The 27,892-nt window shown below is 39.9% G+C and overlaps 1 protein-coding gene across 1 annotated transcript; it reads left to right on the forward strand.

Moving 5' to 3' along the window:
• Window positions 1–505: 505 nt before the first annotated feature.
• srgap3 (SLIT-ROBO Rho GTPase activating protein 3) lies at window positions 506–23,936 on the forward strand. The gene is made up of 10 exons (XM_037975288.1): window positions 506–637; window positions 6,457–6,519; window positions 13,037–13,222; window positions 14,372–14,500; window positions 18,331–18,552; window positions 18,681–18,782; window positions 19,366–19,563; window positions 20,164–20,248; window positions 22,014–22,041; window positions 23,316–23,936. The coding sequence occupies exons 2-10, from the start codon at window positions 6,478–6,480 to the stop codon at window positions 23,410–23,412; spliced, it is 1,089 nt and encodes a 362-aa protein (XP_037831216.1). The 5' UTR covers window positions 506–637; window positions 6,457–6,477; the 3' UTR covers window positions 23,413–23,936.
• Window positions 23,937–27,892: the final 3,956 nt, after the last annotated feature.

A 27,892-nucleotide genomic window follows, 5' to 3' on the forward strand; every position in this document is an offset into this window, starting at 1 on the left:
TCACCATCAGCATTACAGATCTATTTCCCACAAACCATTGCATTATTTGCATTGAGAAAGAACTGATGAAGAGATGGGGGGGTACGTTTAGTGAGGCCAAGTGAAAACAGAGATTTGACAGTAAGTCTCATGGGATGTTATGATACAAGATTTGCTTTACCTCCAGAAACAGAAGCCTTAACTATAGTTTGTGTTCAATGCTGACCAAAGAATGTCAGGAAAATAAAAATGTCAAAGTAAAATCAAATAATAGATATGATAAAATGATCTGATTTAGTTTAAGTGCCTGTATTGATACTGTATGTGTTCGGCTCATTGCTCCACTCTGGCTACGTGAGCTAGGCTTTTTATCTTTCTTAGTTTTGGCCAGGGTATCCATGCCGAACAGGGAATAGCACGATGAAGTATTTTTAGAGCGTTATCTGCGCTGTGATGAGACTTTCTAACAGTTTCGTGTTGCCGCTTTTATTTCAGGAAAGACCAGCACCTGCTGTCCTCAGTGAACTGCTGGTATCTGCTGCTGAACCAGACGAGACGGGAGAGTCGAGACCACGCCACCCTCAGCGACATCTACACCAACAATGTTATTGTCCGCTTGGCTCAGATCAGTGAGGACGTCATCCGTCTGTTCAAGAAGGTTGGTGGAACCGTTCTCTCTTCCTCTTTGTTTGACCAAAAGGTCTGTGACAAAAACTAAAATATGCATATTATAAGCGTTCAGTGACCAACTAACATTTTTAAGTCAGGTTTTTTAAAAGTGCAGCTTAACTATTGCAATTATCAGCTGAACGGTGGAGTTTTCACATTTGCTGTTTGTATTTTAAAACATGTTTAAAGGAATCTGCATATGAGGGGTGGAGCAGCCCTCTCTTAACTCACATTTTATCCTCAGCAGACTGGAGTTTTTAATACTTTGTAATGCTTGAGGCCTTAATAAATGGGAGCATGAGTGTGTTTTAGTGGTATTTTGTGAGTTAATGATTAAAACTTTGTCACTGAACTTTAAACACACGTGTCTAAAGTTTTATTTTTTAGATTTTTTTTTATTGCTTATGGACATAAATTGACATTTTATACAATACATATTAAAACTGTCTGTTCTGTTCCCCCCCTTCATTCTCTAACACCAATAAAGGGATGACGTGGGGTTCTGTGGAAAGGTCATAAATGATTCATATCTAACCTGTTGTAGATAGCTCTTTGAACATCATCAGATTGAAGGAACAGAGTTTAATTCTTACAGGACTGATGAACCAACAGAACCGAGACCAAAGTGAAGCTTGGCCAACTTTAAGCGACTTTGGTCTCAAATATTTCAGAATGGTTCATATAAATGCTGATTTATGAAGCTTTACGTCACTGATACTTTATTTGGACAGAGATATTATGATGTAACGCTCTTCCTGGCACCCTGAGAGCACCTCAGCCTACAAACCTCCCTCCTTAACAGATCTTACATCGCTTAGATTGTCCATTGTCTTTTTAAATCTGTATTTTGTAAATGTAAATAATTGCAAGTGTTTGTTTCTTTGCAGCACTTTCAAATTTTCCTTCTTTGCGATGTGCATCGTGTATGTAAACATTATTATTATTAATATCATTATGCTGCCGAAGGTAGTACAGCTAACTGCTGCAGCTATTTGTGTTTGCAAATACCCAAAGAATCCTGTGTAAATATTTGCGGTTTAAAAGTCTTTGCATGAACAGCTTTGAACGTTTTTAAGAGTTTTTAAGATTCATTTTGGCCCTGCTCTGACTAGCTATTAGCTCATCAATCCAGTCAGACATAAACTTCATTTCTCCAAAATGAGGCTGTTCAAAGAGCTATCTGCAGCAGGTAAGATATTAACTCTTCACAACCTTCCCACAGAATGCAACTTTAAAAGATTCAAACTGCTGCTAAGCATGTGAACGTAATAGTGTAATTTTGTATTTGAGTAAGATAGAATAGGTTCTCTGCCTTATTAAAGTTTCTATAATATGGAGGCAAACATCCGGCCCTGTCCTTTTCCTGTTTGCGAGTTTAGATTGTATCTCAGTGTTTTTGCAGATATTGCACAGTGAGTGTCCAAGTTGTCACATTATTACCTCTACCTTAAACACAACCTTTAACATTGCTGCCGTGTCCAGCTTGGTTGTTTATATTAATTCAGCTTGACCTTGGAATAAAAAGCGATAGGGTGGCAGACGAGCCGTGTCTGGAGTTAGTAAGCTACCCGACTGTTGCACGGCCTAACAGAGCATTAAATGTAGTTTGGGGGGGAAAATGAAGCTGAGAACCCCCCACCCCACCCGGCCCTGAGCTTCACTTCCCTTGAGCAACATCTGGCCGCCTATCAGCACATAGCAGGGATAGCTGAGGTCTAATTCAAACACCAGAACCCTGTTTTCACCTTGCAGGCTTTCCTGTAGGTGAGCAGGCGTGTGCCTACGAGGCTCCACTCAGAGACTCTGGATGTTTCCGCAGCAGCTGTAGTGGAGGCTTTTCCCAGAGCTGAAAAAAAGGGGGGGAGAAAACACTCCATCCTTTTGGAGCCAGGTGCCCCAGGGTGCCTGTTTTCAGATTTGGAAGCATGAATGGAGGCTTCTGCTTTCGATTCAGCTGGCAGACATGTGGAAGGCAGCAAATAATTTATTTAAACCATGGCTGCGAAATTGGTGAAAATGAGATGTACAGAATTAAAATTAACTGGAGAACAGAAAAAAGGTTGAGAAAACCACTGCGCCCAGCTGGTAAGGGCTGTGTGGAAAGAAATCAATCATATCAATCTTAAAACTTATCAAGCGTCTTATTTCTCTGGACGTTTTGTTCAGGGCGTGACGACACAAAGTGTAGGGGACTCATTGGGGGTGGAGTCATCTGGAAAGGAAAATTTTCTCTACTTTTTAAGATTCACGTTGCAGCTGAGAGGTTAATCAGAGATAAAGCTCGGTGTTTGAAACAGCAGGAAGGAAAATTAAATCATCTAATTATGTTATGTGTGGGAAGTGTAACAGTATATAAGTCATTAGTTCCTGCTGCTTGACTCAAAATGCATCACTTGGTGGATTTTTTTTAAATTGTTTTAATGTACTGTCCCTGGTATCACTCTTTAGGGCTGTAACAATAAGACATATATGGCTTTTGTGGTGTGTTGCATCACCCCCTGCCTGCTCCCCCGTAAGCCTCTGCAGTGCAGGCTGCAGTCTGTCTCACCTCAGAGCCACTCATGCATACAGATGCTGCTCACCAGCTGCTGGAGCCCTCGGAGGATGAATCCTGTTTAATGCATTCAGTGTAACGCTTGTTTGAGCAGAACTTAGTGCCTGATAAAAACATGGCAAAAACAACAACAATGCTGAGTGCATTCTATCCCACAAGTTAAAGAAGACCCTGTTAAGACAAGGTTTTTGGTTTGTGAATGTTCCCTACCTCATATGAAAACAAAACAATGTATAAATTAAAGGAATGCATATCACCTGCCACCTTTTATGTCTGAGCTTCTTCCACACCAAATTTGGACTTAATATCTGTAATATTCTCAGACTTATAGCTATTTTTGTGTTTCCTAATAGCAGTTGGCTGTGGCAGCCATTTGAATTGGGTTGACACCAAAAGTTAATGAGTTGCAGCTGGACATTCAATAGTTACTTTCTGAGAGTTTCATTTAAATCCACCAAGTGGTTCAACAGGTTAACAGACAGACAAAGCCATGAAAATAGTTTGACTTAAACATCTTGGACATCTAAATCCAAAGCTTTTGTGTTTTAGGATTTGCCAGCTTAGTAGGATTTGTGCCAGAAGAAAAAGACCAACGACGTTTGCTTCAAAATGAAGAAAAAACAAATTCTACATGTTGCATCTTTCAACTAAAAGCTAAACGAGTCTAAAATTTACGTCCACATCTAAACATTTTGCCACAGGTGTCCATTTAGGCAGTATGTTTAACGTACCTGGAGAGTTTTCGAGCCGATATTTTCAGCCGAAGGATGCAGAACAGTAACACATACGTCTGCGTAAATGTCCTTTTCAGTTTAATTAATGCGTGGCTCTTTGAGTGCTTCAGCTCAGTGAAAGAGACCCTTCGGAAACAAAATGTCGCCCACCCCCGCACTACATCGATGATTAGGTTAGCCTCTGACTCAGTGGGTTTCAGGTTTGTTCAGGCCCAGCTATTAAAGACCGACAGAGTGTGAACAGGAAGGTTAACTTATCTTTGAATGCCCCTAAACTGTTGGTGGATGTGGTTTGTATCGGTGTGTGTGTGTGTGTGTGTGTGTGTGTGTGGGTGTATTACTCATACCACGAGCTAATACGTCCGGTTTCACAGTAGTGTTGTGGAGTCTTGCCTCTCATCTGAGAACAAGAAAACCAAATCCTATAAAGCATTTGGTAAATGTTTTAGTTTTTTTTAATGAAAATAGATTAAAATGAGTTAATTAAAACACAAATCTGACAGAAATCATTAATACATTCATTTGGGAAGTCACCAGCATGCAGCCTTGCTCTGTTCTCAGCAGCACAGTTGCATTTTATTGCTATAAATAAAGCAAAGAGTGTATATAGTGTTTACCCCATTGGATGAACATCTACAACTTATTAACTAGCTACTTGACCCAAGCAAACGCAACAATGACTATAATTCTGTCAATTTTTCAAACATTGAGCTACAATTTGGTGTGGTAGTAGCTGAGAATCACCCCCAACACATACCCTGAGGGCTGACTGGTTGTGGAAGATCCATTGAGAAACATTTCTTCAATGGTCGTTTCATTCATGCCCGAAAACGGCTTCAGATCAGAACTCTATGAGCGCAGAGGTGTGTAAAATGCAGTATGACTTCTTGTGTAGAGAAAGCTAAACATTGTAGTTTAGGAGTTTCAGTTGTATATTAGGAGTGGGTTAAAGCCCATTGGAGCGTGAGCATTAGCGTCAGTAAGTTTTGTGGTTTTTTTGTGACTCTTGACAACAAAAGTTCAAATGTGGCAGCAGGGTAAGCAGGGGCAGGCAATGAAGACGTGCAAACTGAGGCAGGATTAGAGGGGACAGTGCTACAAACAGTGAAAGTAAATGTAACTGACATCAGGACTAATTTATTGGTTGGAAAATAAAACCCTAGGAAACAGGGTAAATATTGTTTACGTTTAGCTGTGACGTATGAAAACCTCAGCTGAACGAGTCATATTGTGTGTTTGCATTGAAACAAAAATCATTTTTTACTGCTATTTTTAACCACTAATTGAAATCTACCCAAATAAAAGCCACAGAGTCCCTAAAGCAGTGATGCAAAGCAAACTGAGAGTTTTGTGAGTTAATAAAATATTAAGAAAGTGGAAAAATAAATAGAGCTGTGATTTCCTATTTGTATTGTACTTGTCTTCAATATTTTATCATAACTTCTTGAAACAGCGCTAGCAGAAGTGATGTTTTTTCAATGCAAGACCATCAAACTGACATATCCCGTGATTATTTGTGTGTTTCCGCACCTCACTGTTCAAATATTGCCTTTTTGTAACGTGCCTCCCACAACCAGACTTTCACTGTCAGTTTGTTCTCCTTTTAGTCGAGGTGGGACCGTGGTTTTAAACACGAAGCATGCTGCGAGGTGTAATTTCTGAAAACAAGTGCCTGTTAAAAGCTCTGAGACTAATTCTTTGTGCTTTTTAGATGTTCATTAAACAAATTCGATTCAAATAGCTGGTAAATGAAATTATGATTCAATAGTTTGCAGCATAAATGGAAATAGAAGCTTTAAAGATAATTTTAATGTATGCAGATGATGCTGTCATTGATAAACATGGCAAAGATGCTGAACAAACAGCTGCTATTTGTCACATATATTAGATAGAGTTTCAGTTTGGCTCAAATCTTCATACCTGTCACCAGGTATTTTAACCAAAGGACTTCCCCCAAAACACCATTTCCTGCTGGTTTCAAGCAAAACAAGTGTCACGCCAAACAAGTGATGACAGTTTGGTGGGGATCTGGATCACGATACAGATCATAGAATTTTATTTTAGTTTTCTAAACGATGGTGTCAGTAGGCTTTGTGCTGCCTCTGGCCGTACAAAAATCCCCAATGGAGCCGGCAATGTCCCACACAGATGTGAGCTTTCAGAAATGAATCGAGCGTTGTGGAACCAAAAGAGGCGTGGAACAGAACTTGGCTGCTCTTATGTTCTGCTGACATTGTAATCATGATGGATGATATGTACACGCTGTTGTCTTAAGCTTTAAAGTACTCCAGTGTTCGTGTATCAAAAATCACTGTGTGAATCTGAACTGAAGGGAATACTCTAAAAAACACCCTCTGAATTTGTTTCGGTGGCCGTCGGTTGAGTGTTTCTTTCTTTCTGGCTCGCCAAAGTCACAGCGTCAGCACAAGCGAGTGAGTTTGTTCCATCAGGTCACTGCTGACAAATATCAGTGTTATTTCAACCCTTTTTCTTTCTTTCTTGTTGTTTCTTCTTTGTCAGAGCAAAGAGATTGGGATCCAGATGCACGAGGAGCTGGTGAAGGTGACAAATGAACTCTACACTGTGAGTAATAGACTGCAGCTCCTGCAGATTGATCTCTCAAACCTCATCTCATCCGAAAAAGCTCCTCTTCTGTCCTTCCGATACTTTTTTCTTTTTGTCTCACCGTCTTTAATTCTTGTTTATTTCCCCCCTTCTCCTTTTTTGTGTGTTTTTAAAAGCTCCTTTTATTAATGTTTACTTTGTATCTCATCTTTCCAGATTGTTTCATTAAATAGTGTTTGAGGGATTACAGAGCGTTGTTTCTTGTAAAGGTGTCCATTGTTGGTGTTTAAATGAATTGCTTGTCACACTCAGTGTACAAAAGGGAATTATTCGATTATTTCATAAATAATTTTTTAACCATTTCATACCTACTTAATACAATCAGGTTGATGATGATGAGTGACAAAGAGAAACAACAGAATTGTGTACTTATTAATAGTAAAAGTGAAGACGTGGGACAGTTTCTGGGCTCAGATCTCTTCTACGTTGGAAACATCTTTTCCATTTTTGACCCAGTTCAGGACTGAGGGCTAAATCAAAATTGTTGAAATAAGCACGTAGCCTAAGAAAGTACATATTCTGACAGTTCAAGGCTTGTATGTGTCAGAACATTACTAAAAATCATTTGGTTCTTATCTTGTTCTGAATACAACCTCAAATGTACAACTACAGCTTTACATTGGACAAAAACCAAAGCAGTTCATGAAAAACTGCATGGCTGCAGAATCACTGTTAGCAGCAATCGTTAGAAGTGATCAATTTCTTTATGGCTTCATCAGTCTTGCTTGTGTAGAAATGTTGTTTTGCTCATTCTTACCGAGTTTTACAGACAGCCGTTCATGCACAGTTCTCTTCAGCTCTTGCCATAGATTTTAAATTGGGTAGAGGTTTGGACTTTGACTGGTCCCTTGTCCATCCGCCCATCTATTTTCTGGACCTGCTTAATTCTAGTCATAGTTGCAGGTGGATTGGAGCCTATTTCAGCTGTCTCTGGGTTAGAAGGTTGTGAACATCCTGGGCCTGTGTGACTCATTGTGATTCTGTTGTAGATTTGCAGCTGGGCTCATTAGTGCAGCGGTTTGTACTTTTTTGATGTTTAACTTTACCTTTAACTTGCTAACTGAGGCCTGCAGAGTTTGAGATGTAGCTCTTGGGGTTATTCAGAGTTTAATCTGAACTTTCTTGGAAATGCACGCCTGACGAGAGATTGGCAACAGTTTTAATTGCCTTCCAGTGGGGTTAGTTTATATCACTGTAGAATAATGGACACCAAATAGTTTGAAAATGACCCTTTAGGCTTTTCCAGATTTCTCTAAAATCATTGCTGATGTTACACACACATCTTAACACACACCTGTACGATCCAGACCATTATGCTGATAAAAATGCTTTTTCTGAAGTGTTCATATGTGCTGGTGATCAGTTAATTGAGCACATTTGATTGGCAGTTCCTGACATTTTACTTATTTTATCAATTCCTATGCAGGTTGCAAGCTTGGACCTAGTTTCTGTTTTTAACACATTACTTCTGCATTTTGGAGTTAGTTTTCTAAGTTGTATTTACACAATTATAGGACCAATAAAATTACATTATTTTAATCGCAATTGTACTCGTGTCATACTAGAAAGTGTTGTGTAGCTGAGGAGAAATAAAGGCAGATATATCTTGTTTCCACAAAAATGAACTTGCTTTTGTGTTTTCAGTCACCCCTTCCAACTCAGCTTCTTTGATGTAAATATTTTGCCATAATTCTACTTTGTTCATATATGCATGACAGTCTTTTTCTGTTGGTGCAACACCTTTTGGTTGTAGATTCATTTTTGCTTCATTTCTGATGTTATTTGGGAAAAGTTCCTTGAAGCAAGCAGTTCCCTTGTTTAAAACAGCTGTTTCGCATATGTTCAATTTAAAATAAACATGTTGAATAGCCTTAATGAATGTTTGTTTCTTGTAATGCTTATCTGATAGATTCATCTACAAATGATCACATCAAAAATAAATCTTTTTCAATACGACACTAATTGTACTTTGAACACTTTGCGACAAGATAATAAATTAAGAGTGTTATTATAACTTCGTCATATAACACAAGGAAACATTGCAATTGAAACTAGCTTAAGAACGACATTATAAATAGCCTGGTTTCCTGTAGGAGACCCCACAGATAGATGACCGTATGTTAGGGATTAAAACACACGGTTCTGCTGCTGCAGTGATACTCTCACACCAGCTCTCACTGAGGGAAGCTTAGTGCCCAAAACTGGACAAACTCCAAGCAACTTCAGCAGTCTCCTGCCCCCTGAGGTGAGACAGACGAGATGGCAAAGCTGCCTTATATGACTTATTCATCTGCGCAGTACGGTTAGAGTCAGAATACCAAAGGGCAGCACTGGCAACCTTCCCCGATCGAGCCATCTGTAGATTTGGACGCGGCAGCAGACAGTGTTATCAGCAGCATGTGTTAAACACAAGTCCATATACTGGACGTGTTAATGCCTTTAAAACTTGAACACGGATGCTGTGTCCTGCAGCGCCTTTCTGAAGAAATTATTCTCCCTTTTCTAAAGACTGCGCCACCTAGCCATTTTAAATCTGTTTTCTGTAATGAACATTTTCAGATTTCTGTTATCCATCCTAATGAGTTTGTGTCTGTTAGACTCAGTCTCTTCAGCCCTTAATTTTAAACCACAGGGGGTAGTAGTTAAATTTTCCACAAAGCTCAATACCCTGTTTAAGGTGTTGATATGCCAGATGTTGCAGATTCCTTTAATGTCAGCAGACAAACAGACAAGTTAATTATATAACCTATTTATACTGTATATGAGCACTCTGTTTGAAGTGTGCCCATGAAAAATCTCAGTTTGCAGAGACAAATGCCAACCACTTGGTTGCTCACAGGGCTAAGTGTCCAGGACAACCCAAACCCAAAAACCCAAAGTCTAATCACAGCTGGTGACTCTTCTCTTCATGTATTGTTTATCTAATTTTGACTCATTTTATACACACATTATTTCTTGCACACCTGTCATCAAAACTTGTGGAAAAGTGAACCCTCATGGTGACCCGCAAGTAGCAGTAATAGTGCGTATCACGACAAATACAACAGCAATAGGCCTTTGTTAGTATCGAAAGTGTCCAGAAACGTGATGATAGTCTTTCTGTGGAACATGTTTTACTGTATATGGCAGGAAAATGGTCCCGTGGGCTGCAGCTCTCGTTCACGTTTTGTTGTTTCTAAGAAGTGCAGATAAAGTATAGAGGGTGGAGATCCTTTTATCTCCGGCTTGACGTTAACGCCAGCTCTGAAATGAGAAAAAGAGGGAAAGGTCCGAAGAGTCAGTCACTTCTCGACTCTCTGCTTTCATCAACATGACTCCATCCAAGTCTGGTTTCTGCGTGTGCTCATTTCCTGCTGCGGATCAATAAACATCCATCTCATCTCTGCCATCTTCCACCTCGTGTCTGATGTCTGCTCCTTCAGCCTCACGTACGGTTGTTCTTTTGTCAACAACAATAACGCAGTCTCTTAAAAACTCAGTCTCAGGCTAGATGTGTTGATTTACCTTTAATTCATTCGTTCCTTTTTTTTGTTTTTCTAACATTATTTTAAAACTACACTGCGGGCCGTTTGTTAGATAAGAGTTGTTTTTATGAAATTAGGTTGTTTTGTTTGCCTCATTTTCATTATTTAACTTCACCTTTACAGTACTTTTCATTAAAAATGTGAAGGGATACCATTTGCAAGAAGGGTTATTTGCACCAGAGTTTACAAAATAACAATAAGGAAACAGTTTGAGTTGCATTTGAGTTGATTTTATATAAGAATAACTAACTAGATGCTAATTGCACCAAACATTTAGTATTAAAGGGGTGCATGTATACAGGTTCATGTAGAGAAATAGGGATGTTTGGATACAGGCAGTGGCACAAAGGAGGGGTTCAGTGTTCTGCTCAAGGACAAGTCGGCACGCTGCAGGGTTTGGGGATCAAACCCCAACCCTCCAATTGAACCCCGCTACCATCGAGCCAAGGCAACTCACTGATGACAGAATAATACGAGGCATTAATGTTCCGCACTGCCTAATGCAGGAGCTCAAGATTTGACAACTTTTATTGTTTCTAACAGCGACACGTTTATAGAAATGTTTGCACGCACCACATCGTTTGTTTCTAATATTTTAGCGGCGTTAGGCTGACATCTGGGGAGAAGCAGCTTATTTCAGAAATAATAATATGGTTGCAGCATAAATGACCCGAAGATAAAATGTTGTGGGAAAAGCAATCAGTGAATTTCTAAAGCAATTATTAAAGAGGCTAAAATATTTAAAAGTGTTTTGATATGCTGTATAACTGAACGACATACAAGCTGGAGTTCTTATGTCTGCTTTATGGTTTTATCCTGTGTGCAACTTTAGTTTTGTGATGCATGTTTTGTTAAAACTGTGGCACATTTGTTTTTGAGAAATTTATATTATAGGTTATTTTATAGAGACCTTCAAGTTAGTGCATTTTATTCAGCATGTTTGTATTTTAAACAATATTTGAATTGGTTCTTATCATAGTACTAGGTCAAACCTCACAACCCCCGCTTGAATATGTAGATTTATGTATGTTTTAACCTGCATCGATGTGAAAATCTTCAGCCGTTTTTCTTTCGCCGTGTCTTTTAAAAGCTGCTCCGGATCCCAGCAGCCCTGAGCTGTTTTTAAAAGACTCGACTGCACTCACACCTCTTGTAGACGCAGCCAAAGCGTCGTTTTCCTGCAAATTACTTTGTGTTATTAGCTGCGAGTCTTTTAGTCAAGAGATCTAAAGTTACACAGGAGTTTAGCAAATTATTGGAAGCGTTTCAGAGCCTGGAGAGGCTGTTGAACGATGATGAACAATTCCTGCTCGCTTTCAGCACAGAGTGGAATAAGTAAAGCCTTTTTTAAGTGTTATTGTTTGTAAAACTAAAAATAAAGAGGAGGTCAGAACGAGACTATTGTTGCGGGTGACCCAACAGCTAATGCTGATGAGCACCTTTGAGATAAAAGGAACCCTTCCATTCAAGTAGAGCACCAAATGAGCAGCACTTGTTTGATCACAGTTTGTTTTCTGTCCGACTTCCTGAGGTGTTCATAAAGAAACAAAAAAAGTATGTTCGCCTGGGACTTTTAAAGACGCAGCTCAAGTCTGGAGCTTCCATTATGGGGCTTAAAAATGGGTGTTCAAGAGAAGACCCTCTCAGTAAGCACCTGGGACAGTTTAAGATCAAAGTGCCAAAATAACTACAGAGAACATGGAAAACAATGTCAACATTCCCCCCCCCAAAAAAAAAAAAAGAAAAAGCTGAAAATGAGCCAGGAGATGAGGAGGCAAATTAATGATCTGACAAGTGAGACTAAACTGTAAACAACCTCGGGCCCTTAAATCTTCTAAAGTAATCCAAGTGTTGAGGCATCTGTGTTTCCAGTGAGCAGACACCTCAGAGTGATCCTCCAGGCATCAAACCGGTCTTTGAAAAGACAACCCAGTGAAGTCTGCAGGAGAAGGGGATCTTTTCTTTGTGTTTTTCATTTTTGGTCACACCACTGGGAGGGGATCATGAGAAATCAATCTTGTTATGGCACTGCTCAAGACACATTTGTCTGACTCCTGGGGTGGAAACGTTAGGAACTCGTGAAGGGTTTCCTGATTCTGAAAAACACCACAATCTCTTTTTATTTTAAATTTTCTGTCAGAAAAAAAAGGGAGGGAGTCTATTTTTAGTCTATTTTATTAAACAACACTAGGAACTGTTCAATGTGTCTGACTGGTAGATCATGTTTCTATTAAAGCTTGCTTGATTAATCTATTTATTAAGGATTTTTATTTTTTGTAAAGCCACTGAGTCCAAAACAAATTTTCTCAATCCAATAATAATATTTTAAGGTATCCTGTTGTAACAGAACATATCATATTGGATTGGACTGTGTTGCATTGTATTTTATTGTATTGTTTCATATCATACTGTGTCATATCGTATCACATTATATTGTATTGCATCATATCATGATGTATAATATTGTATTATATTATATGTGTATTGCATTGTCAAATATTGTGTGGTATAATGCTATGTTGTATTATATTGCATTGTATTGTTTTGTATGTTATTGCATTGATTTGCATCATATTGCATTATGTTTTATTGTATCATATATTGTTTATTATTGTAATATATGAAGAACAGACTATTTTGGAGAATCCATTCTCCTTCAAGGCAATGCCTTATTTATTTATTTTGTAAACGGAATGATTTTACACCAGTTTTATACCAAACCAAAATACTAATTTTCCCTTTGCTTTTTATATTAAACTTTCCAGAGTTTTGAGTAATCTTGCAAAATATTTTTTGCATGTTTTGTCTTACCGATATTCTGGCAGTTAAAGATAATTCATGGTCAAGTGCCGACTGCCAGTTCACACGATACAATTGTGTAAGTTCCCTTCGCGAGGTTTGAATATGAGAACGATTAACCTTGAAAGGTCTGTCTTTGTTTCGCCCCTCAGGTGATGAAAACGTACCACATGTACCACACTGAGAGCATCAGTGCTGAGAGCAAGCTGAAAGACGCCGAAAAGCAGGAGGAGAAGCAGTTCAGCAAGTCTGGAGATCTCAACGTCAACCTGCTCCGGCACGAAGACCGCCAACCGAGGCGCAGCTCTGTCAGAAAAATTGAGAAGATGAAAGAGAAGGTAAGTAGGTGTAAGATTTGAAAAGTGTTTTTTTTTGTTTGTTTTTGTTACGCTGACACGGGATTCGTACTTGCAGCAGAAATTTCCAACCATCAGCTCCAGAGTTAGGTTTGAGGAGCTTCTCTACAAAGCTAAATGTCAACAAGGTACGGGTTTGTTTGGAAAGTGCAGAAAAAGGAGAGACTCGTAGACAGACAGTAATAAAATGTCAGACAGTCTCAGGAGGACTTTGAGGTCTGCAGCCAGATGCACTCAGAGCAATAAACCCTTTCCATCTTATGCAGATTTCTGGTTTCTCTGCCAGCCGTGTCTGGTCTCTAGAGCATTCACTACTTCAGATGCCACCATTCGTTTTATATTCTGAGCTCACTCCAGAATTTCTTCATGCAAATGAAGAAATCCCCTATTACCTCTTAGCTACAGAAAATCAAAAGGCTGCCTTCTTCCTTCCCAGGCTGCTAACTTCAGCAGCTCCTGCTGCATCTGTAGCTGCACACTATTTATAACACAACATTGTGTCTTCATTTCTGTCTTTTTGCTCATTACTCTGCCTGGAAGTTGGTTATTTTGCATCACACCTTCCTAAAATTAGAAATAAAAAGCCAATCAGCCATGTAGTGACCTATACAAACTGAGCTGTTCCAGAAGTGGATGAGGGACAGTTTGTTTGGCTAAATGCAAATGCAAGAAAATCTACCTACTTGTAATTTTTGTATGTGATAAACAAATTAGACAAGACAACCTGTTGATTACTAAGCTTTAGATAAGGTGATTAAAGGTTTATTTTGCCTTTATACAGTTAGTCAAGCTCCTAAAAATAATTTGTTGCTAGTTTAGCGACCGTACAGACATCTAACAAGTGAAAACATTCGCCAAATGTCAACTTATTCCTTTCACTCCAACGTTCATGAAGGTTTTTTTGTGCTAAAGTTGAAGATTTCTAACTAAGTGTAAACCTTGCTGTATCTGTTAACACATCAAAGTCCAAAGTTATCATCTCTAGAGTCTGTTTGTTTCAACTTTTCAACCATTTTTACCTGTTTTATGATGCAGAGGTTACAGCTGCCTGATCGCACACTAAAACTCCCTCCGCTGCACGATTGTTTTTTTTTTTTCCTTCATCTGCTTCATCTCTTCTCTTCTCCTCAGAGGCAAGCCAAGTATTCAGAGAATAAGCTGAAGTGCACAAAAGCCCGGAATGACTACTTGCTGAACCTGGCAGCAACCAATGCGGTAGTGGCGAAATATTATATCCACGACGTCTCTGATATGATAGATGTAAGTATGAGCGAGGAGCACATGTTTGCTTGTGTCTCTCAGCTGGGACTGCTGCTGTTGATTTAACTCTGCAGCACTGTCACTTTTCTCACCATCTGCTCTCATTCCCTCTGTTTCTTTTCGAGCTGCTCGCTCGGTCCCAGTATATCCAGTTGCCACCATTTTTGCAGTATTAATTGCTGCATAATAAACCTCAACACTGACATGCTGGTGACTGACTGCTGTTGACAAAAAAGAAAAAAAAATGTTATTTCTCTGTATTTCCACATAAGGACATTTCTTACTGATGATTTCAAGAGATTTCATCAGTGTTGACAAGATAATTCCTTGTCTTTATCTTTTCCTCGTGCATTTTATGTTTACAGATGTTGGTTTTAAGAGTTTCTGAAGGGACAAACAGCCTGTCGTTGGAGCTGTCTGTCTCTAGCTATCATTGAGTCTGAAGCATAACCTCATACCCCAGTTGCGTTTCTACGGCCTGTTGAGATACATGGTTGGAAAAACAAAACATCAAAGCATCACGTTTTTGTATTTGATACTCCAGAAAAAGAAGAAAAACTGAAAGGTGTATATTATAAAGTAATGCTATTTAAAGTTATAGTTTATGTGGGTGGCACCTTTTTCTCAACATTCAGTGGTTTGAGACCTTGCAACAGCAAACAAGGATAAGGGGAATTAAAAAAGTTAAAACTTAACAGACTAATTTAAAAAAAGGTTTTTTACACATGCACACACAGCTCTGTCTTCAGGAAGATGAGACTTTGTTGCATTGTTTGTTTTTTTTAAACCAAATTTTCTATAAATTACAGAAACTGTAGCATCCCGCCGCAGTCACAGGGAGTTAACTTTATTTAAGTTTCTCTACTAAACATACACACAGACTAAGGGATACCATGTAAATCATTTTCTAAGCAGTTGCTGACAAGATAAAATGTTTTCCACGGATAATTTTAAGTGAAAGTTCAAGCTCTGATGTGTTGTAGTTTTTACAAATGTTTCTCTGTTACATAAAAGAAATAAGGAAGTTGTGATCGCCATTAAAATTATATTTTTGATCAAGTGTTTAGTTCAGTACTGTATAGTTATCTTCTTTTGTCAGAGTTAACGAATCTCTAGGAATTGTTTACTTTAAGCCACCATCGTGGCCGTACTGTGGTGCATGGGTTGACGCTGCAGAGTTTGCATTTTAGCCGGCAGCACACACATTTCCGATAATGTTCATGTGTCTTAACTGTCCCCGTGTTTGTGCATGCAAAGGTGCATCGGCCACACTGATAGATGCCTGTGTTTTCCATGTAGGCTGTGGCTAAACTTGCGTTGTGATATTTGCAGTGTGATCATAACACGAAGGCTATAGATGGATGCTCTAAGAACAAACTTCCTGGCGTTCCCCGCCTCTTCGCTTGGCAGACAGATCCTGTGTTTAAACACTTAATGGGCCGTGTCATTCGAAATCCTGCTAAGTTGCAGGAATTTAAACTGTGCTGCCTTCTTTCTGCCACAATAAGGTAATAGGCAGAACAAGGAACTGTTTGTCATCGTGGCACAAATCAGAAATGAGTGCATCTTTTACTAGAATGAAACCAAACCCACCTTGACCTCAACACTGGGGAAACTGTGTCCGTTTTTGTATTGTGGGTTACATATACATACACAAAAAAAGAATGTGTGACAGGCTCATTGAGAGGAGAGGAACTCTGTCCCCTGTATGAAGCAAGAAGTGAGCTTTGTTGGTTTGATTCTGTGGTTTATCTGCATTTTAGAAAACATTGAGATTTATTAGAAGTTCACGCGATAAAGTTTGACTTCTGCACTGAGTCAGAAGTGTCACCGTGTTTGAAAAGTACAGCTGAAGCTATCTAATATCCTTAAAGAAAGGGAAAGTTAACAGGAACAACCAGCAAACTGTAGCTCAGCACAGAAAGTAAAAAAATATCAACAATGTTTTGCATCTGTTCACAATTCTGTCAAGTTGGAGTTGATACAGGAAACGCATGAAATGGAATAAATATGTCAGAATTCAAATGCAATCAAAGCGCAGCTGTAATGAAAAAGATGAAAACATGAAAATGGGACATCAACGGGGCTTGAATTTAAGCTTCCTCATTCATCCACCACTACAAGGTGCCAGTGCAGACGTATGAATGTGTTCCTGCTTTGTTTACTTGTTTAATGAGGCTAATTTTCTCCCTTCAGACTCGGGTGAGTCAGATTTTGACTGAGAGGTGCAATGAGGCGTGTGCACAAAGAAGAGAGACGACTTCCTTAACGTTTAAGAGTTTTAAAGAGCGTTTACTTAGCGATTTACGCTGCTGTCAGCTGCCCCCAGCTCCCTCTAAATTTCCTCAGCACTGTCCTCTGCTTAATTAGGTTACTTCATACAGCTCTGTGTGATAAGGCTCTGTAATTATCCCTCGTGCCGTACTGTGCCAAATCCTGTAATTTTATGAGCTCTGCCTTATTCCCCCCCCCCCCCNCAACATGTAGCAAGACATAATCAGACATTTAGTCAATTAACGAGACCCAGAGTTCTGCTAAAGTGCTCTGAATAATGTACCAGACTGAAAAAAATCTCAAATTATCTGCATGTACATTTTTATTATTCTCCAAACTGATCCTAATTAGGTCTAAGTGAAAGTCAACTAAACACGCCGAGGCCTCAGTAGCTTCCCTTTCCACCTTGTTGCAGTGATGAATTTGTGCTGGCTGTAGAACGCCCCATGAAGGTTTTTACTGAGGGAGAAAAGCTATCTGTACAGTGTTTAAAATAACGTCAGAGGAAGCACGTGATGTACAGGAAGCTGCTAAAATGAAAGAAGAATGTCTGCTGCTGACTGTACTGCTCAGTAACATGTAGGACAAGGTGTTACTTTATAGTACCAGCTGCCACTTAAGTTCAGCTTCCTTTGTGAAACCTATAATTTGCAAGCAGGGCACAAATGTAAATAAAGGTTTAGGAGTTGCAATTACCAAGCTGTGATTCCACATGTCTGGGTTTACAATGAAATGAATGAATGATTTAAACAATTTAACAGATCAAACATTCAAACTGTTTTTATTTCTTCACAGTAATGAGTGTGGACAGCTCAGTAATTTATTTTAAATTATGAGTTTGCAGAAAAACTGGTGTGTCTGGTGCACTTTTATGTTCTGAGATATGTTAAAGATGAAAATGTTAATGAGATATGATTAGTAATAACTAGACTGTAAATCCTTTTCTGTTGTGTTTTATTTTTTATTAAACGTTTCTGTCTCGTATCCTGCATAGTTGTTTATTTTGTTATCTTATTTTAATCAGAAATGTTTCTACAGTTGTTTTTCGTTGTACCAGAAATTAAATAATAGATATTTGATTGCTTGATATTTGATTTAACCCTCCTGAAGCCCTCGTAACTGAAGACAGGGAGAGAAGCCCTTGTTATTTCGGGTCCATTTGACCCGAAGGCCACAGGAGGGTATATTATAGTCTGAATCAAACAAAGTTGTAATCAGCAGGTTAGAGCTTTGCGAAAAACCGAAATTGGATTTGGCCTGGAGAATTACAGTCGGTGCGTCTCTGCTTTGTCAGAGAACTCATAAATAAGTTTAAAGCTTCTTTGTCATATGCATTACGTACCATGTACATAAAATGCTACAAAATGTGTTTTGTAGCATTCCATACACTATGAAACACTCATACACAACATATACGGTTTAATATATTTTATATTAAATATAAATTATTATTATATAATATTATTTTTTTTTTTTCTGTCCCCCTCAATGATATCGTATATAAAGTATGTTTTTTTTTCCAGGTTTTTTATGTTTGTTGTTTTTTCTCTGCAAAGTGCTGTGACCTGGGCTACCATGCCAGCTTGGCTCGGACCTTCAGGACCTACCTGTCTGCAGAGTACAACCTGGAGACATCCCGCCACGAGGGACTGGATATCATTGAGAATGCAGTGGACAATCTGGACTCTCGCAGTGACAAGCACAAGATCATGGATATGCATAACCAGGTGTTCTGCCCTCCGATGCGCTTTGAATACCTGCCGCACATGGGAGACGAGGTAAGAGGATCTGGACGCTTCAGCTTCCTACCTCTGCTGCTTTTGTAGTGGTTTTTCACACCAAAGATTGATCTGTTTTGTGTTGGTTTTTTCTCTTTTCATTTGCTCTCCCTTCCTTCCTTCCTCAGGTGTGCCAGGTCAGCGCCCAGCAGCCGGTCCAGACTGAGCTCCTGATGCGCTACCACCAGCTGCAGTCTCGTTTAGCAACCTTAAAGATTGAGAACGAGGAGGTTAGGATTTATGATTTGTGTCTGCTCCCAGTTTAAAAAAAAAAGTCTCTTATTGTCCTCAGAGCCATCACACTTTCAAAGGGCAAAACACCAAACAGAAGGGCCACATCACCATCTGCTCTCATTGCAATTACCCTCTGCAGGAGCTGAGCGTACTGTATATGCAGACTGTCACACTGCTGTTTTATATGAAACTGTCTGTTTTGTCATGAAGGCAGGGCTTTGTTATAAATAGAAGGCACAAAGATGTGAATAGAAGTGGTAATGGCTCTGTCTCTTTCTGCCTCTGTAGTGTGTTCTGAAGGATAATTACTGGCAATGGCATTTATTAAGTAAAAAACCTTCAGTAATGTCAAAAAGATGTTCTGTCTTTGTTTTCTTTTAGTCTGATGCAAGTGTTGCTCTTTACTTACATCTTGATTATATTGTGATGGTTTATTGTTCAAAAATTAGACTGTTTTTTAAATAATTAAATCCTGCCTCTGTCAGTGTCATTGGTTACCGGAAATTTAGGTGGAACAAAGAAAGCATGAGCACTTGTCATCTTTGCTCTTCTCCGTTACATTCCCGGGAACTCTTCCAGGTGAGGAAGACCCTGGACGCCACCATGCAAACGCTGCAGGACATGCTGACAGTGGAGGACTTTGACGTGTCGGACGCCTTTCAACACAGCCGCTCTACTGAATCCATCAAGTCTGTGGCCTCGGAGTCGTACATGAGCAAGCTCAATGTCGCCAAGAGGAGGTCGAACCAACAGGAGACGGAAACGTTTTACTTCTCGGTAGGTTTGCGTCGATCTGCTTGGTGGTCCATACCGTTAACGGGTGTCCGCCTGCTGTGAGTTTCCTGCTTTCAAAATCTAAACCATCTGTTGTTATTTCCACGTGCTTTGAAAACAAACATTACTGTAAATTCATACTTTGACGTGAAACTAGCCTGCCTATCTCCTGCTGCCTTGCACGCCAGAGTTTTAAACAAAGATTTAGCGTGACCTGGTAGCGCTCGAAAATATGTGTCGGCGACGACTCTCAGCTACTCCCACACAAGATTTTAGCTCAGTGTGTGTCAAATCGACTGAAATATAGTTGTTTTTGTTTGCGAAGGCCAATTAACTGTAGCAGCCATATTGAATCAGGTTGACTCCAGAAGGTAAAGAGTTGTAGATGTGCATCCGATGGTTGCTTTCTGAGAGTTTCATTAAACTTCGTCCAGTGGTTCATGAGATATTTTGCTAAAAGACAGAAAAATAAACATTTACATGATTGCCCAACACCAGTAGGATAAAAATACAATTATGCTCAGTTTGTGTTTAACTGGGTTTGTGTTTAGTTGGATATTAGAGCTGCTCTTGACTCATTCCTGTCTTCATCTTTTCACCCAGAAATTCAAAGAGTACCTGAACGGTAGTAACCTCATCATAAAACTGCAGGCGAAGCACGACCTATTGAAGCAGACGCTTGGTGAAGGTAGGGGCCCCTCCTTTTGATTTGTTTCAGATGTTTGTTTAATGGTGTGCCCAAGACTCAGTTTGTTGTCCTCTCATGATAATCCACAAAGAACAGCTCTTCAAAAACGGAGGTATTAGGTCTACAAAGGCATGAGGCATTTTTAAAGGCAGATGGAGGGAAAAAAGAGAAAATAAACAGTGATTTTCAAAAGAATACTATCACCCTGAAAACAGACAGTGTTTTTCTCTGAGGTGTTCATTTTCCTTTGTGCTTATCTTTATTGGTTAGTGTGCTATCTGGTTAGCGCCTTCATTGGAGGAATTCCATTTACAGGATTGTAAGGAAAAAAAAAAGGTTTTCCTTGGTTCTACCTTTTCCCGTGGGTGTCTTTGTCACCTCAGCTGTGATGAATGGTTTACGCCCAATCAGTCAGCTGGACCTAACCAGGGCCCAGTTCTGCAGCTGCTCCTGAGTCAGGGGTTCACCGAATATGAGAAAAACCTGCGTGGAGCCAGCTGAGGCCACACCAGCCTCTCACACGATCCGTTTATTTACATGTCAAACTTCAGTTTCATTACAACTTCATCTCAGGACCTTTTATCGGCCTCGCGATTTCATCTGCGATGGGAAACAATCAGCGGCACGTTGTTATAAAATCTCCCATCTTGCCGCGGTCAAACGTCCACGTCGGCGCGGAGCATATGGTGCCTTCAGGTACCACCCATGTTTAATAATTCAGGTGATCAGTCACGGCTGAGTCGTGCTCATTAGCTCGCCGCCTCATGCTCAAATGTGGCATGTTTGTGTATGTGCGTGGGTGGCGTCAGCATGACAGAAGGAACGAGATGAGAGCGGCGAGGGCCACATGGCGTTTACATCTTGCTGCGTGTTTTAATAAAAACATGATATCAGTCTTCAGCATTAGGAAAGAAGGTGCAAAGATATCCATCAGTAGATTTTTCTTTTTTCATTCGCTTCTTCTTTTTCTGTTTAGAAAAAAAGGCATCTTTAGGGAAAATTACAGTTGATTCTTTTCCCTTTGTTTAAAAATATCTATTACTTTGAGGCAGGTCTCTTAGAGGTAAAAAGGGGTATTCCTCGGTTCAGTCATGTATGGGAAAACATAGTTTTTTTTTTTTACTTCACATGAATGCTCAAGAGACATGGTCCCATCTGCTTGTGTGATGGGTTTGTATTAACCCATTCTGTTAGATGCAATAAAGAATATTTGTTGTAAAATAAATCATCTCTTCCAGATGACAGCCTTGTTATTGTTAAATTAAAAAAATAACTGGTTTAAGAAGTCATTTAGGCCCATCTTTGAGCTGACTGACTAGGATGTTTTATTCTGCTTGATTACGTTGCCTTTTTCCAAATTTGGTCAAAAAATAAGAATGTGTATATTATGTGCATGTGTAGTTGGAGAGCCACAACAAAAGGCTCAGTGAACCAGCACTGACATTGTTCAGTGTCACTGCTGGACCCCTCCCCAATCAGGCTCACACTGCAGCTGCCACCCCTGCTTCTTTTGCTCGGAGAGGAGGTCTAAGACCCTTCGGGGGGTGTTCCTCTGTGTCCCCTGAGTCCCGACGACGGCCCAGTGGCTTTGTCGAACGAATGGTGTTAGCACAGCTCTATTCATTCCCCTCCTCAGCAGGGATGTTGTCTGTCATGAAATCCTTTAGTGATTCAGGACACCGACTGGAGTGTGCATAATGTGCCCCATAAAGACACAAGAATATAACAAGTCCCTCTTGTGTGTGTGTGTGTGTTTTTCCCTCAGGGGAGCGAGCCGAGTGTGGAACGACAAGGTAAGACGGTGTTTTAAAAGTGAGCAGTTTCTAATCCCTGCTGTACTGTTACGGACATCTGCTTATTCCATTCATCTCTGGAATTTACACTGTGAAATTCCACTGTAGTAAAAGAAAATGTAAAATTATGCCAGAATTTATTTAAACAGTCAAGTGAAAATAAATGGGACACTGACTGGAGTCTTTATAATATGTAAAATAGAGACACAGGACATGTCCAAAGAAATGTCACGCTTTCCCAGTATGTTTATGTAAAGGTTTAAAACTGGAATGAAAGTAAGCACAAGTTATGAATGGTCGTGTTGTCTTTCAGCATCCTGTAATTTAATTACTATTGTAGTTTATTTTTATTATATTTTATTTTATTTATTTATTTTATTTTCAAAAATGGCCTTAGTCTATCCAGCTGAATATGTACAAAAAAGTAATAATGTATTTTCTGGTTGGAAACATTTTCATTTTCTGCAGCATTCACATGCTGCGCACTTGATTATCTCGTTTTTTTTTTTTAACATTGTAGCAAATCAACAATTGAATGCAAATTACCCAATTATGGATGCGATTTTCAAGAGTTTCTGTTTAAAAAAAAGTGTTTGTGACAACAATGTGTTCGTGACTGCGATTTTCTACTTGATTTTACTCCTACTTGGTTCTATAGTTTCACAGACTGTGGTGTTTTTGTTCCCCTTGTCCATCACTGCCAGGCCCCCCACCCTTCCCCCCAAACCACAGAAAATGCGGAAACCTAGGCCACGCTCCATGTATAACCATAGGCTGTTTAACGGCAACATGGAGACCTTCATCAAGGTACCTCCTGGCGGTGGTGTTTGTTTGACTGAGCGTCCTGAGCCGAAGGGAAGGCAGTTAAAGCCTTTGCTCTCGTTCTCTTCCTCACTTTGGTCTTTTCGCTCTTCCCTGTTCCAGCTGCTCCTGATCGTGATATAACACCTTAGTCTAACCTCTGATCCTCCCTCTTACCATGGGTCCGCTGGTGTAGACGGACAGAGCGGCTGTAACCTGTTGTTTTATTTCTGTTTGGCTCTGTTTTTTTTTTCTAAATCCAGTCTGTAGATGACTGAAAGGCAGGAGACAGCTGTGTCTCTGCTCTGTCCCTTGCTGTACCTGATCCTGACTGCATTCTGTAGCCTTCCTATCGTCGTTCCCCCGAGCTTAACCGTCTTCAACCTCCAGAGAGATCGTTTGTCATTTGAGCTTTGATCTAACTTTGTTTTTCTGTCCTTCGCTTATCTGTGCTTTGCTGCTTTCTGTCCCAGAGGAAGAAGGAATGCCCGTACTCGTATTCAGGTATCACTTTTGTTTGCAAACGTTGGGAAGGCTGTAAGGAAGCCTTTGAAACTAATATTTCACTAATAACTTCAACTCATTTCCCTCAGCTCCCCTATGCTTGCAAGTCTTGCAAACTATTTCCCACTGTTTCAACTTGTTATTTTAAATTATGCTGCCTGTTATTTTGTTTGCTTATCCAGGACGTGTTTAGCTGATGTTATAGTTAAAGTATTTCAAGGCTGATATTGTATTCTTAAATGGATAGTATGGCCATTTTTCAAGTGATGTTTTATCCAATTTTTATCAATAGTTAGCAGTTTATCAGCTGTGACATCAATCATAGAGCAAGGTGTATGAACGTCTGTGTGGATGTATGTGTGCTGAACAAATGAAGACCGTGTGGATGACGATGGTGCTGATAGACTTCTGAATGCATCGGTCCACTGGGAGTTGAGTAAACTTTTGGACTGACTAGATGTGCTGATCAGGCGGACTGATACATTCAGCAGCCTCAGCACCCTCGTCATATACACGGTCTAACTATGCTCCAACATGTGCATTTGTGTAAAAACGCAGATGTTGTTCAGTTGACCAAAAAAAAAACAAAACAGTGATAAACTAAACAAGCAGTGTCATGCAAAAAGTGGAGCGGTTTAATATTAGCTAATGTAGCGTTCTTTCACACAAATGTGTCGTTTTTGAGAAAGAGTAGTTCTCTATGCCATTAGCCCAGCCTGGATAGACTTCTGCCCTTTTCTCCACACTCTGTGCTCTATGACTTGATATCACAGCTGATAAGGTAATAACTACTGATAACCATTTACCAGAACATCCTTTTAAAAATGACCAAACTGTCCCTTTAAAGAGATATAGTTGAGTTCAGTGGAAAGTTTATGAATGATTAAAATCTTACATGTCTCTTTGAACTGCCTCAGTTTGTAGAAATGGTTGCATTTTGACCAAACAGATGAGCTAATGGCTGGTTAGAGTGAGGCCAGGACCAAAAGTGGGTCTGAACTACTCATAGTCGTACACACAAACAGTTTTACAAACTTTAACAACACCGTCTACTGTGTTACACAGTGTTTACACAGATTTTTATGGTTATTTGCAAATGCAACTAGTAGCAGCAGCAGCTAGCTGTAGCGCATCCAGTTTAACATGAAGCACTTCTGACAGGAATACAGTATTTCTGCCTAAATAACCAGGTAATGTGAAATTGACAGCAGTGTTCAGGTTTATAAAAAGGCGTTTACATAAACCACTCTAAACTACTTGAGTTTTGAGTTTTAAGATGGTGGCAGCCCTCTTTGGCCCCGGCCCCGTTCAGACGAGCTCGTCAGAATTAAACTCTATTCCTCCAAACTGAGGCCATTCAAGGAGCTATCTACGACAGGCAAGATTTCAATTGTTCAGAAACTTTCCACAAAACCTTGTTTCAAAAAACGTAAATCATCACTTAAATGCTACATTTGAATATCACTATCAATACCCATGAAATGTAAAAGCAACATGCTTTATTAAATAACGCTATTTAGATATTCAGTGCTTTTTTATCGTATATATTCTTGCACTTTGTTTTAAATGTGATTTCTTTTTAGGATTCGGGTCAACCGATTCCCCTTGTTGTTGAAAGCTGTATCAGATACATCAACCTATATGGTGAGTTTCCCATCTTCGTGCTGTTTTGGCTGATACGTTTGTCCAGAGACTGACCTGCGCTCTCTGTCTCAGCAGTGCTCAGCTGGCTGTCCTTTGCTTGACAAGCTCGTAACAGATCCCACACTGAGTGTTGAGGCCACAATTGGTCTTTGTTTAGTCAGTTCAGCCTGCCTCCCTCCGTAACCTCGTTCCAGTTCCTCCCCGTCTACCTTCATATCTGTCCTCAACTCCCTGTTTTAGCCCGAAGGCCTCTGCTCTGGATCTGGACCTAATGAAGCTACAGAAAACTGATTAGACCCCTCTAACTAAAACCATATGCTGCGGGCTCGCTGAGGGGCCCTCTCCTGGAAAAAAATACGCATCTCTCTTTATGACTAGATTACATTTCCTGCTCTGTGTTATGTGTTTCCAACGGTCTGTCATGAAGCTGGTAAAGTGGTTTGGAGGTCGCGGCAGCTCGTGTGGTTCTGAATCCGTCAAAGTCTGGTTTGAATTTCTCCTAGGATTGCAGCAGCAGGGGATATTTCGTGTGCCAGGATCACAGGTGGAGGTTAACGATATCAAAAACTCGTTTGAGAGAGGTGGGTGCGTTGGTATATTTTTTTTCTTTTCACGTCACAAACATGTTAGCTTGAATAAAAATGAGGATCTGGCTCTTTTATTCGACTCACCAAAAGCTCTGAAATCCTTTTCCTAATTAGGTGAAGATCCCTTGATTGATGACCAGAATGAACACGACATTAACTCTGTAGCGGGGGTGCTGAAGCTCTACTTCAGAGGACTGGAAAACCCTCTTTTCCCAAAGGAGCGTTTCCTGGACTTCATCTCCACCATCAGTGAGTAAAAGTACAGAAACACTCCAAACAGTTGTGAGTAAACTAGAAAGAACAAAAAAACTTTACACCTTTTTTTTCTTGTAAACTCAGCCTTAATAAGAAGAAAAAGGTCACACAGTGCAGCACATGGAAGTAATATAAACACCAGCGCTTTGGGTCTGATGCCTATCAGACACGTGTGGGCCACATCAGTCTGCTGTAAATAAATCCACCAAAATATAAGCTTCCTGTTGTTTCTAATGGGATGAGCACAACACTTTCCTGAAACAGGGCATATCAGAGTCAAACATCACCTTTCAGAATCTTTACATGTCTTTGCTGTGGTGCTGTTGTTTTTCTTCTTGCTTTACGTCTTTAAATCTGTGTTTCAGAGCTGGAATCAGGGCCTGAGAGAGCGCATCACATCCAGCAGATCACTGTGACTCTCCCTCGGACGGTCATAATCGTCATGAGATACCTTTTTGCTTTTCTGAATCAGTGAGTTGCATTAAACACCTTAAGCAGGGACTGTTTTGGTTTTCTGCTTTTCTGCAGAAACAGGGCAAAGATAAGTTTTTTCCTTGCATAATTGCCATACAGAATATATCCTTGAATAATTCACTTTTATACACAATACACCATACAAACCCAGAATAGACATGCAGGTAAAAATGACCAGCTTTATAACACTACATCTGTCTTAGAAGTTCTTTACAAGGCCGGAAACTCACATGTCTGTGCAGTATTATACCTGTCTTTTTTATAATGGGTGTTATTAATGACCCTCTTTACTTGGTTTGCCTTTAGAACAAAGACGTTAACTTTGTTTTTTATCCTGTGTTGGAGCCACTCCAGCTGTAGTGTTTCTCCTCAAACTCAGCTTGTTAATAAAGTTCAAAGATTTATTATAGTTTCCTCGTGAAAGATTCAGTTACCAAATCTTTTGATTGCGGCGGACGCTGGATACATTTTAAAGCAGACGTCCAACTTAGCTGTGGAGTGTTGCATGTGGACTATGTGTAAAAAATGAATTTATTTGAAAGTAGTTTTTTTTTGCATTGTGTGTTGCTGTGCAAAACCCTTAGATAACAACACTGGTGTCTCCTGAAGCTGCTGTGATGTTTAGCATGGAGAATAAATACCACAGCTTGTGGATTTTTCAGCACCTGAGACAGCACAAAATGCCTTCATTTTCAGTTATGTCTTGTTTTTGTTTGCAGCCTGCAGCACCTATACACTTCACAAATCTGAGACTGTGGACTCACTACTCAAAAAGTCATGGGTTTTACTCAAGGTTCTGTAGAGACATAAAAGAAGAGCAGAATTGCAGTCAGGTAGACAGAGACATAACTGCTGATGACTTAGCTGGAGTTGAATGAGCTGAGGTCATCACTGGCTTTCGCTGCCAGTAAGTAAATCTACTAAATATTTATTTATATCACACCTCTTAAAGCCTACGTTAAAGTGCTTTACAATAAGTGTCCCAAAAGCAGCCACAGCAGGTTCAACAGTGTAATACAGACTCAAACTGTGCAAGACACAAATAAAATGTTAACTAAATGGCAGCGAACACACAGCTACAGAACATGTGCTGTGCAACTGCTTTAATTGTGATTCATGATTTGTTAATCTAAAAAAACAAAACAAACAAACAAAAAAAAACCCTCTGCAACTCTCCTGTCCTGTCCCCTCAGTCTTTCCCAGTACAGCGATGAGAACATGATGGATCCGTACAATTTGGCCATCTGCTTCGGCCCGACTCTGATGCCCATCCCGGACGGCCAGGATCCCGTGGCGTGTCAGGCGCACGTTAACGAAGTCATTAAGACCATCATTATCCACCACGAGGTCATTTTTCCTAATCAACGAGAGCTGGACGGACCGGTGTACGAGAAGTGCATGACCGGCGGGGAGGAGTACTGGTGAGTTTAGCAGCGGATGCAAATTGTAATAAAATATGCATGAACTGTCATGTTCTGCTTTGTGTTTTATCAGCTCATCCCCTGCTCAGATGTGCTTGTTTTTAATAAAGTAAACAATTAACAGCATAGTCCTTTCGCTTTGCATTTGCTCCTTTAGCGACAGCC

This window comes from Kryptolebias marmoratus, linkage group LG4, assembly GCF_001649575.2.
Source record: "Kryptolebias marmoratus isolate JLee-2015 linkage group LG4, ASM164957v2, whole genome shotgun sequence".
NCBI classification, from domain to species: Eukaryota; Metazoa; Chordata; class Actinopteri; order Cyprinodontiformes; family Rivulidae; genus Kryptolebias; species Kryptolebias marmoratus.

What these genes read in the sequence shown, in the direction of transcription:
- srgap3 (XM_037975288.1), top strand. Translation starts at nt 6,478, where the DNA reads ATGCACGAGGAGCTGGTGAAGGTGACAAATGAACTCTACACT. An exon ending in TGACAAATGAACTCTACACT is followed by an intron (nt 6,520 to 13,036) that starts GTGAGTAATAGA and finishes TTCGCCCCTCAG; the next exon opens with GTGATGAAAACGTACCACAT. An exon ending in GAAGCAGACGCTTGGTGAAG is followed by an intron (nt 20,249 to 22,013) that starts GTAGGGGCCCCT and finishes TTTTTCCCTCAG; the next exon opens with GGGAGCGAGCCGAGTGTGGA.